Source organism: Leptodactylus fuscus, chromosome 3, assembly GCF_031893055.1.
Source record: "Leptodactylus fuscus isolate aLepFus1 chromosome 3, aLepFus1.hap2, whole genome shotgun sequence".
Lineage (NCBI taxonomy): Eukaryota > Metazoa > Chordata > Amphibia > Anura > Leptodactylidae > Leptodactylus > Leptodactylus fuscus.
The window spans coordinates 34925599-34938133 of NC_134267.1; the positions used below are offsets into that span (position 1 = coordinate 34925599).

The 12535-nt window shown below is 42.8% G+C and overlaps 1 protein-coding gene across 1 annotated transcript; it reads right to left on the reverse strand.

Moving 5' to 3' along the window:
• CYP1B1 (cytochrome P450 family 1 subfamily B member 1) lies at window positions 1–12254 on the reverse strand. Its single transcript, XM_075266543.1, has 3 exons — window positions 12084–12254; window positions 10607–11694; window positions 1–646 (listed from the first exon to the last, which is right to left on the reverse strand). The coding sequence occupies exons 2-3, from the start codon at window positions 11680–11682 to the stop codon at window positions 64–66; spliced, it is 1659 nt and encodes a 552-aa protein (XP_075122644.1). The 5' UTR covers window positions 11683–11694; window positions 12084–12254; the 3' UTR covers window positions 1–63.
• Between the last annotated feature and the right edge of the window lie 281 nt (window positions 12255–12535).

Below are 12535 nucleotides of genomic sequence, written 5' to 3' on the forward strand. Positions count from 1 at the left end.
TTTCAAGGCAATGGTATTCCCAGTAATAAAAAAAATCCAATGTCTGAAGGAGATCTGCGTTACTTATTCTTCTGTCTTTATTTTTTGGACTGTACTATTTAGTAAGTCCATATTACCATCCCGAAGGGTCATACTGACAGAATATGGCTTAGGCTTGATACTTAGTCCATAGTCATATTCTAGGTTCAGGTTTTGTTCTGGATCGGCAGTAAATGTACATTGGTGAGCCAGAATGGCTGCAAAAAGAAACAGCTGCATCTTTGATAGCTCTTCCCCTATACAACGTCTCTTACCTACTGAGAAGATCATCACATTGCTCACCAAGTCCTTATTAAGAAAACTTTTGTCATCCAAAAACCTCGATGGGTCAAATTCTTCTGGGTTTGACCATTTCAGTGAATCGTGGTTGACTGACCATTGGTTGACAAATACCACAGTGTTTTTGGGAATATTGTAGCCCATGAGATTGGTGTCCTTGGTGGTCGCGTGAGGAATGGTGATGGGAACAAAGCTACTAAAGCGCATTAATTCATAAAGGAATGCCATGATGTATGGTAAACTGGACTGGTCATCCACACAGGGCAAGCGATCTCTGCCAGTGACCTTATCTACTTCATACTGCATCCTCTTCTGTATCTCGGGGTATCTGTATAAGAAAAGATAACCAAATTAGAATTTGATGCAATGTTAAAATACCACTTCTTCATACATGTATGGTTCTATGACTGTAGTACAATGGAAGCTGAGAACAAAATGTCTCACTTTACACTTCCTTGCTTTATTAATGTGATGAGGTGTTTTTTTGTGTTTTTTTCATTGGCCTTTCACGTACTCTGGCACGGAATTCAGCACACTGTCAGCTGGGTGCCGGTAGTTTCGGTACCGATATCCCTTCACCGTTAGAAGGGCGGGCTTTACAGCTCAATGTCACCACCCATTGATGACGCTGAGCATTATGGACCGCCCTTCTGTCGGTAGAGAACTATAAGTGCTGAAACTGAAGGCACTGATATCTCTCGCATATTGGGAAAGATGAATTCGATGCACTGTCAGCTTTGACAGTACACGCCTGGGTGCCGAAGATATCGGTACTGGTAGTTTCAGTACCGATATCCCTTCACCGACAGAAGGGCAAGCATTACAGCTCAGTGTCACCACCCAGCGATGATGCTGAGAATTAAGGACTGCCCTTCTGTCAGTAGAGAAATATTGGTGTTGAAACTAACTGCACTGATATCTCTCGCACCCGGGTGGACATTGGGAAAGCTGAATTCGGCACACTGTCAGCTTTGACAGTACACGCCCGGGTGCTGGAGATATCGGTACCGGTAGTTTCGGTACTGATATCCCTTCACTGTCAGAAGGGCGGGACTTACAGCTCAGTGTCACCACCCAGCGATGACACTGATAATTAAGAACCGCCCTTCTGTCGGTAGAAAACTATCAGTGTCAAAACTAACGGCACTAATATCTCTCACACCTTGGTGCATATTGGGGAAGCTGAACTCGGCACACTGTCAGTTTTCTAGCAGCATATAATACCACGGGTGCCAGAGAACGTGAAAGGTCCTCTTTAAAAAGAAGAATCCTTATTAATCTTGGCACACCATGTGTGGAATTGCAATGGTTGACCTTATTGTATGAAGCTTCTGACAATGACTGTACAAAGCTTTTGAGTTCTTTGGAGCAATGAGGGTATGGCCATTGCTCCAAAGATGTAAGAAGCAATGTCTGTCTCCCCATAGAGCTTATTTGCATGTTACCAAAAACAGCGATATCTAGGCAACCGAGACACCAATTCACAAGGGGAAAACACTGTTTGTTTAAGATGACCCCAATCTATGAGGCTGGGTTGATATGCTGGGCTATGGTGACAGACTTCCTTTAAACATTATTTTACATGTCTGAATGCAGAGTATTTCTGCAAAATGCATGGGCATACAGTGAAGATTTTTTTAGAACCTTGGTAAATGACTCAATGGAAAAAGCTCATCATCCCCTTTAATTATAATTTATGGTGTTGCCACTTATCTTTTGAACTTCTAACATAAATCACACAATTATACCCAGTGCTGTATACCGTGCCCTTAGCATGGGAAAAGGTGCCGTGTAGTTTATCTCCTGCACAAGGTGTGTGGCTGCATTTCTTTGAACACAGAGATACAAATGAAGACTTGCTCAGGCAGACCAGAAGTAATTCAGCCTCTGGCAGTGAAAATGCCACTTCCACTCTTAAGTCAATATCAAGTTGAGTGCTACATGTGCTTGTGTCAGAGCACGCTTCCTAAGAGGGCGCGAAGTATATACAAGCGGTACAGAAGCTCCGCCCATTCTCCTTTACAAGTCATGCAATCTGACGGAAGACAGCCATAGACTCTCAAGGAGTACACCTCCAAATACGAAGACATATTATGTTATCACCGCTCAAGATCTGCCAGATTTCGTTGAACCATGCATAATGTTGAATTCCTCTCTTTCGGAATTCCTTTAAGGTTCATATATTGTATCTTAAAACCTACATGCAGCTTATTTGTATCTCACGTTATTGGCTATATACACATACTGGCACATTACTTCCTATAGGTATAACTGTATAGAAACTAACATGGGTGTTTGGTTTGCATTGTAAAAAAATATGGAGGATTGGGGGTAAGAAATGTTGTCTTGCAACTCCAAATCTGGCCAGGGTCGTCTGCATGGAGCTTTTGTATTGTTCCCGTTTCTGCATGGGTTCCATCAAACACTTAAAGGGATTCTATCATTAGATAGATTCTATCATGTCAAACTCACACTCATTGTATTCCATTTTGGACTGGTCACTTTTAATATAGGTAAAGATATGAGAAATATCATATTTGATCATCTGAATCAAGCCTTTATAAGATATGTTACAGTTTACAATTATAATCAATGTATTATGTAACGCAAGCATTATAATTAGAGATGAGCGAACACTAAAATGTTCGAGGTTCGAAATTCGATTCGAACAGCCGCTCACTGTTCGAGTGTTCGAATGGGTTTCGAACCCCATTATAGTCTATGGGGAACATAAACTCGTTAAGGGGGAAACCCAAATTCGTGTCTGGAGGGTCACCAAGTCCACTATGACACCCCAGGAAATGATACCAACACCCTGGAATGACACTGGGACAGCAGGGGAAGCATGTCTGGGGGCATAAAAGTCACTTTATTTCATGGAAATCCCTGTCAGTTTGCGATTTTCGCAAGCTAACTTTTCCCCATAGAAATGCATTGGCCAGTGCTGATTGGCCAGAGTACGGAACTCGACCAATCAGCGCTGGCTCTGCTGGAGGAGGCGGAGTCTAAGATCGCTCCACACCAGTCTCCATTCAGGTCCGACCTTAGACTCCGCCTCCTCCGGCAGAGCCAGCGCTGATTGGCCGAAGGCTGGCCAATGCATTCCTATGCGAATGCAGAGACTTAGCAGTGCTGAGTCAGTTTTGCTCAACTACACATCTGATGCACACTCGGCACTGCTACATAAGATGTAGCAATCTGATGTAGCAGAGCCGAGGGTGCACTAGAACCCCTGTGCAAACTCAGTTCACGCTAATAGAATGCATTGGCCAGCGCTGATTGGCCAATGCATTCTATTAGCCCGATGAAGTAGAGCTGAATGTGTGTGTTAAGCACACACATTCAGCACTACTTCATCACGCCAATACAATGCATTAGCCAGTGCTGATTGGCCAGAGTACGGAATTCGGCCAATCAGCGCTGGCTCTGCTGGAGGAGGCGGAGTCTAAGGTCGGACCTGAATGGAGACTGGTGTGGAGCGATCTTAGACTCCGCCTCCTCCAGCAGAGCCAGCGCTGATTGGCCGAATTCCGTACTCTGGCCAATCAGCGCTGGCCAATGCATTCTATTAGCCCGATGAAGTAGAGCTGAATGTGTGTGCTTAGCACACACATTCAGCTCTACTTCATCGGGCTAATAGAATGCATTGGCCAATCAGCGCTGGCCAATGCATTCTATTAGCTTGATGAAGCAGAGTGTGCACAAGGGTTCAAGCGCACCCTCGGCTCTGATGTAGCAGAGCCGAGGGTGCACAAGGGTTCAAGTGCACCCTCGGCTCTCCTACATCAGAGCCGAGGGTGCGCTTGAACCCTTGTGCAGCCTCAGCTCTGCTACATCAGAGCCGAGGGTGCGCTTGAACCCTTGTGCACACTCTGCTTCATCAAGCTAATAGAATGCATTGGCCAGCACTGATTGGCCAGAGTACGGAATTCGGCCAATCAGCGCTGGCCAATGCATCCCTATGGGAAAAAGTTTATCTCACAAAAATCACAATTACACACCCGATAGAGCCCCAAAAAGTTATTTTTAATAACATTCCCCCCTAAATAAAGGTTATCCCTAGCTATCCCTGCCTGTACAGCTATCCCTGTCTCATAGTCACAAAGTTCACATTCTCATATGACCCGGATTTGAAATCCACTATTCGTCTAAAATGGAGGTCACCTGATTTCGGCAGCCAATGACTTTTTCCAATTTTTCTCAATGCCCCCAGTGTCGTAGTTCCTGTCCCACCTCCCCTGCGCTGTTATTGGTGCAAAAAAGGCGCCAGGGAAGGTGGGAGGGGAATCGAATTTTGGCGCACTTTACCACGCGGTGTTCGATTCGATTCGAACATGGCGAACACCCTGATATCCGATCGAACATGTGTTCGATAGAACACTGTTCGCTCATCTCTAATTATAATATAAAGATAGGACCCTGGATTGTACTGGGTACCGGCCAAGAAATGTCGCCCAGTACAACAGTATTAGGTAACATGACTATACTCCAGCTGAGCTGCAGACAGGTCAACTCAGCAGTTTTTACAAGGATTTGTTCCATATCTATGGACAATATTGTAATTTGATGGACCCAAACCTGACACCCTTTTAAGATTCCTCCAAATCACTGATCAGGAATCTTGGCATATGTTCTGTCCAAAAGTACACGTCTGCAGGTTACTGCCGTGTCCATGTTATAATGTTTTCTAGCCATTGTATACTGATTATACTTCATGTTATAGAATTATACAGAACTTTATGTGCCAAAGTGAATGTTTATCTTACTAATTTCTTCCCAGGGTTTTAACATTATGAGTGTGCCCAGTCTGCACTGAACTTTTTATCCTCTGATACAACTCCTGGCAGCTTTCCCAGACATTGGTGTAGCTTACTATTATACTACTGCAAGAACAAGTACATTCAGCATACCACAGGTCTCAGACTAAGGGAGCATTCTGAACGCTGGGTTTTTGTTAAAGTGATTTTACTATTTAATAACATACTTGCCAACTTCTGGAATGTCAAGGAGGCTCCCAAAAAGAGGAGTGACCCTTGCCCTGTGTTCCCATGCTGGAACTGACACCCCATCGGTTAGCTGTTCTCAAGAGCCGATTGACAGAAAATGGAGCAGAAAGCAGACAATGCTGTTCTGTGTATTGGCTGAACTGATCTGCAGTACCTGTTCTGGCCACTACACAGAACAGCGCTGTCTGCTTCCTGTTCCATTTTCTGTGAATCAGCTACTCAGAACAGCTGACCAGTATGGATGTCAGATGTCCAACTCCAACCATTCTGATATTGATGACCTATCCATAGGATAGGCCACCAATATTTTAGCCCAGAAAACACATTAGCATTAAGGAGATTTATACCTAAAAGAAAAACCATCTATATTACCCATAGTAACCAATCACAGGGCAGCTTTTATTTTGCCAGGGTAGTTTAATAAATGAAAGCTGTGTTGTGATTGGTTCACAGTCTCCAAAAATCTGCCCTGCATCTACTATAAGGTATATACTGTATAATATATGTAGCAGTGTGTAAGTACCCTGGATCTGAAGGAATCAAATGGGACCAGATCCTAGAATATGTGCCAAACTGTTAAACTGCGACCCTATAATGTTTTTATGATATTTAGTAAAATTCCTTTAATCTGACATTATCCTGACCTGACAGGATCTGGATTAGTAGATTGTCTGGATTAATGAACAATCATAAAAAATACAGAAAAATATGGTTTATCACCTATACAAAGAAAGACATGTAAAGTGCTGGGGAATATGTGGCCCCTATATACATATATATATATATATATATATATATATATATATATATATATATATATATACAATTATTCCAAGTCCATAACTCCAAGATGAAATACAACAACAAAAAAAAAGCTGTCACCAGGGAGAAGTATATTAAACCAGCAATGCCCCCCCCCCCAATGAAAATTTGTGTCTCCCTTGCCAAAATATTAGATGATGTCACAATATGCAAATGAGTAGTCTATAGCAGTGGTCTCCAACCCTTTTTCCAGCAGGGACCAGTTTCAGCAAGACAATCTTTCTATGGCTCAGTGGGGGCGGGAAGGGGTGTGGAAGGGGGCGGGAAGGGGTGTGGTTTGAGGGGCAGGGTTAAGCATGGGGGTGTAGATTAGAATCATTTACATATGAAAACACAAGAGAAAGTGCAAACTGACAGAGACTGCAGGTTATGAAGATGGCTACTGATGACAGATATCACTCCTATTGCTGCTATTAACTTGACTACAGCCTCACTACAGCTACATCCCACCTGCGTTCAGGGTCTCCGTTCTATGGTTTCCGTCTTCTGCATGCCAGAAGACGGAAACCACAGACCGGGTCTGGCCGTGAGCGGCGGTGATAAAACGCTCACCGCCGCTCACGGCCGGACAGCTTTCTCACCCATTCAAATGAATGGGTATGAAAGAGTCCTGCAGGTTTCCGTTTTATGCAGGAAACGGAAACCTGCAGTACGGAGAGGAGAACGCAGATGTGAACGAGCCCTTACTGTGCATATAGCTCGATAGGGATTCTTCTAGGCTCCCTTTAAGGCAATGGTTCTTAAGGTCCCACCAGTTTCATATGCACATTCACCAAAACCTTCTTTAGTGATAAATCAAATATAATTTTTTTCCAAATTCAAGACATAGGTATATCTTTTTTTACTGGTACACAAAATGAACCATGCATATGGTCTAGGGTTCGATCGAACCCTGGTTAAGAACCTCTGACCTATAACCTGGGCTACATGCTCAGGCTCATGTCCTTAGTGTATAACTGAAAAGATGGTTTAGCCGCACTTTCTGCCTCCTCGATACCACATGATTTACATCAGTGACCCTTACACTGTGATATTAAAGCCTTGGAAAGACATGAAACAATGAAATATGTCTAATCTTAGAAATCTCTATTGGATTTTGACTCAGGGTCAATTTAATAAAAGGGTCATTTATCAAAGTAATAAGATACCAAAGTAAGTATTTGTTGAACAGATGAGTTTGTGTTTGGCTGATTTACGGTCATTTCCTAAATAAAGGGTCTAGCAGTTATACCTTCTGGTATGAGGACCATGTCCACCATGCCGGGGCCATCCACTTCCTAACAACATGGAGTACTGACCTCATATTGCCCCCTCCAGCACTGCAGATGGAGAGTAAGGCTTTTCAGTAAAAGCTCTATACTTTGTGCAGTTGTATGCTGGATCTCTAGGGGTGGTGGCGGGATTGCAAAGCCAAAGACAAAGTCTCAGAGAGTCTAAAATACGTACTGTATTCTGATATCATGTCTTATGGCGTTACAGCAGGTCCCTATGACCCTCTGACCATCAGATGTCCAACCTCTAGAACAAAGATGTCTTCTGCATTCCTCCATTGCAGCCAGTGCCACACCTCCCATGAGGCGACCTGAAGTGACCGCTTCGGGCGGCGCTGTGCCAGGGCCCTGGGGAGGGCGGCATTTTTGCTGACCTAAGCCAGTCCAGGACAAGCTGTCCTGGACTGGCTTAGGGTCACCGTCACTGAGTGGTCCTCTCCCTGCCTGCTCAAGATGCTCGCTCCACTCTCCTCAGGCGGCAGAAACCAATGGTTCTCCCCTGAGTGCATCTTATAATATGTTTGTGCTGGAATTGGTCCATTTAAAAAAAAAATAAAAAAAATAAAAAATATTTTTTTTAACTGTGTTTTTTACTGACTTTTAAGAAAAACAGGAAAAGCCACAAAATACAAACTAAAAAGAATAGGCGCCATCCAAGAACAAATACAAATATAGGCCAGCATAGGTAAAAAACATAGAACACAAAGGACATGGGGGATATGACAGGCGGAAAGGTGGGGGAAGGGGATCAGAGTCAGACACCTCACAGGATACAATAAGTATCCCAGGGAACCAAATAGACTGAAGTGCTATGGTGTTGTTGAGGGAGGCCGTCAAGAATTTCAGGCTATGGACATCCTTCATTCAAGCAATAAGAACAGGCCCAGTAGGGGGTTCACAATCTTTCAGTGAAGATCTACAAGAGTTTCAGCAGCAGTGCAGAAATATAGAAATAACTTGGACGTCTTTGTGCCAAGATGTCTAGGGGGTAAGTTGAGCAAGTAGGTAAATGAGAACCTTGACTTTTAACCAAAAAGGTCGGATTAAGGGGCAAAAAATTGGTCCATTTTTAAGGGCCATCTTGTATTAATTCCAAAACCTTTTGGCAGATTTTGGTGGCCGAGTGTTATCCTTTTTGCAACAATTCATAAAGGACTATTAAAATGGATGAATTTATTGGTTTTTTCACTGTCACTCGGACGCCAATCTGTTCTTTCATCTATTAAAAACTAACCCACTAACCATCAAAACAGACAAATACAGAACGTGACCATTTTTTCTGCCATTAAAAAAAAAAAAAAAAAAAAGTCTGTCACCTGGCCGTTTCACTATTGTGTGAATAAGCCCTTAGTGTCCTGCAACAAATTTATGAACCAGACAGACATTTTGATAAGTCTGTCGCAACCCCCCACACACTGTAATAAACAACATAAACCCGGTTCAAAAAGTGGCATAAAAATGCCCCCATGATAAATCCCCCCAGTCTCGGTTCTCTGTGTTTCCGTGGGTGTCCACTTGAATATTCCACTTTCCTATTTCGGAATAGCTCCAGTTTATTTTACGTCTATCGGTTTTGTTGGCTCTCAGTACTACGGGTCGCCGTCTGCTGTCAGGAACTAGAAGGTTAGTTAATGTTTTACTCCGCTACAAGCCGTGAAATGCGTTTCTTCAATGGATTGCCGTCAAGGGAATTTTGATAAAATTGTGTAAGCATAGTAAGTGTATCTAATAAAAATGATTTATTGATAACATTGTGGCGTATGCTATATACACACACGCCATTCCAGATGGGTCATAAACACACTTTGTTATATTCATCTGCAACATAGTAGATTCTGGTCTCAAATTGTGTGTCAACATAAGCAGATGTGTTCTCAATATTATACGTATTCATTTATATTAGGCTAAACCTATGCTACACACAGACAGCCATTATGTACAGACCACACAAATATTAGCCATATAAACCCCTTCTGTACCTTAGCGGTTACAGCGGTGTGCCAGGTTTATGGAAATAATCCAGTATAAGCGACAAGTCCCACTTCTATATTTAATGCCCCACACTTTGCTGTCAGTGAATTGAGACATTTTTAAAGGGAACATGTCCCACAAATCTCTGTAATGCCTGGATACGACTTTCTGAAAATATGATTTTTATCTTGGTACAAACTAGCCCTCCATCCTACAGGATCCCTGTACTGTACCTATAACCAGGACTCCAAAGTTCAGAGATACAATGGAAAGGAGTCCTGAGCACTTCAGTACCATACCCTTGGTTAGAGGCTAAAAACAGCGACTAGGAATATAAAAATTATAGAAAATTTGGAATCTGAAAGTTTTCATTTATCTTCAGTTATAGCCATTTGGACAGGGGGTGGGGGGATTAAACACAGTAAAAAAAAAAAATCCTTTAAAATTTCCTGTCCACAAAGCGGTACATAACTAAATTTACCCTCAACTGAGAAGCGGATACAATTATTAATTGTAGGCAAAGTTCTGTAAATAATATACATCTCTATTTGCTACAATGTATCAGTCTACAGTCCAGGTTATTTAGTTCACAGAGATCAGATTGAACAAGAACGTTCCTATTCACTGACAGCAAACATCTTAAAATTTATGGAAATTGTAACATAGAAGTGAGTCAGAATTGTGTAAAATTCCCCATTTCTACACTTATTAAGCTTTAGTTACAGAACCATGGAAATCTTTTTAACCCTAAATTTTATCAAGCTACAGTACCAACCGAGTTACAAACCAATGATGAACTATTAATATTGGCAAGCTACGAAACCCAGAGCCCGAGTCACTCCAGCTTCACTTTACATTTCAACTTCTCTCCATTCTCAAGTTTTCCCAAAGTTAGCTCAGAACTGGAGAAGATGATGGAATCGTCTTCTCCGAATGGAACTGGAACTTTAGAGTCATCACAGTTTTCCAAGCAAGTGTAAGGTATAAAATCCTACAATATGGCCAGAAATATAAATCCTCTACTTGTAAAGGGGCATGACTCCTCTTTGTGTCATAGCATAGAAACCCCATAGCAGGTATTACAACACGTGGACCTCATGTAATATTGTTATTTAGTGGTTTTATTATTTGTATTTATTACTTTGTTGTAACCTTTATAATAAAAATATGTAAAAAATAATAATAATAATAATAATAATGTAATAAAACATCTCCTACCTGATGAGAAAGAAGAGGAGCCACTGCAGAGATGTGGACAGGGTATCCTGGCTGGCACCAAATATATCACAGACAGTGGCTGGAATATGATCAGTTTCTAGAAGATGAAGCCCGGTGTTCCCATTTTTTGTCTCTTCTTTCTTTTCCATCCTGTCTTGGCTCATGATGAAACTTTTCCCATCTACTTCTCCCAAGATGTGGATGAAAGCATCCATCATGTCTCTAGTGACTCCCCATGCCGCTGTCTTGAGATGTTGGATGAACTTGCTATGAACAAAGTTGTAGAAGTCGTTGTTGACCTGTTGGAAGTCACTAAATACAGTCCTGACAGGGTTTGGGAAGCGAAGGAGCCAGGGCATGACATCTACCAGGCTTCCTGCACCCACTGTCTTGCCGAACTTATCATTGTTGCTGACCAGAGCTTGGAACTCCAAGTCCATGTGGCTATAGCGGCGACCAAAACATACTGCACACATGACATTAGCCACTGCCACCACCAGATGTTTGTCAGGGGTAAAGTACTTGCCCTCTTCTCCTAGGACAGAGAAGAGCCTTATCAGGTCATGGGTCTCACTCAGGACATGCTGCCCCAGTCGTCTCTTAGTGTCTACATTACCAGTGGAGAAGGCTCTTACTGTAGAATGGGCAATCTTGCGGTGAACCTTCCACCTCTCATTGTACATCCCAAATGCCAGGCTTCTGCCCCCTGACACAAACTTAAAGGAGGCAAACCCAGGACGACCTGCAAAATCTGCTCCTTTCTGCAACAAAGCTTGTCGGATGACCTTGTCTCCATTCAGCACCACCACTTTCTGGCTACCTAACTTGATCTGAAAGATGTCCCCATACTTTTTGGCTAGTTCTGCAAAAGCCAAGTGAGGAGAGTTACCCATTTGCATAGCATTACCAATGATGGGCCATGGAAAAGGGCCAGGTGGGTGATTTGTTTCTGACCATCTTGGGAAGATCCAAAGTTGGAGCCACTTGAAGACATAGATGGCCACCAGCGCGCATAGAATAGAGAGCAGAAGACTGGACATGTAGGATGGAGAAACCTCTTCATGCATCTTCAACATTGTGATTTAGATCTAAAGCCATTGAGAAGAATAAAATAAAATGAATGCCTAAGCGGATCAAAGAGTTCATAAACTGCGCTGTGACCACTATGACTCTATACAATGAGTCTAGTCCAGGACAAATCTCAGCTGTGGATTCAGTGCATGTCCTCTAACGGTTCATGCGACTATGTAACTATGTAACTATAGTTCTTGGAAATCTTCTAAACTCACTTCCACCACCTAGAGATGCTTTCTTAAAATGCAGGCACACAGTGATCTTACGGCATGCACACCTGTGGAACCATATACAGTATATATATCTATACAGTAATTAATCATATGCTCCCATACATGTATCCCTGTCTGATCCAGAGCATCACTGGTGGTCACACCTGAACCTTCACCCACCATGAATGTACCTGGGCTGGAGATGATGCATCCACCACTTTGATGACAGGAGCTTTACACCCAGGAGAAAATTAAGCAGCTTCAGAAGATGTGACTTCAGATGACTCCATTGTCTTCTCATGCATTCTAATTGTTCCTGAGGTGTTGCTTGTATTATTAGGAGGATCCTTAGAAGACTGATGCTGGTCCCAAATTGGAAGGGAGGTGAGACTTGCAGATCTTCAGCATGACCTTTTATATGAAGCCCCCCACTTGTCCTGGTGTGGGACTAGTTTCCACCCTTTGGTCACCGCCCAGCTCCTCACCATTGGACTCTTAGCTTGTGCACCACTTATTGGAAAGCTGAACAGCTCCTGGATCTCACTGATTTTCCCTTTTCCCTCCTCAGTGTGAAGTTAGTAGCTGACTTCATCCGGAAATCTCCCTTCTATGTAATTGGCTGGGTGATCTTCTCATTACAAGG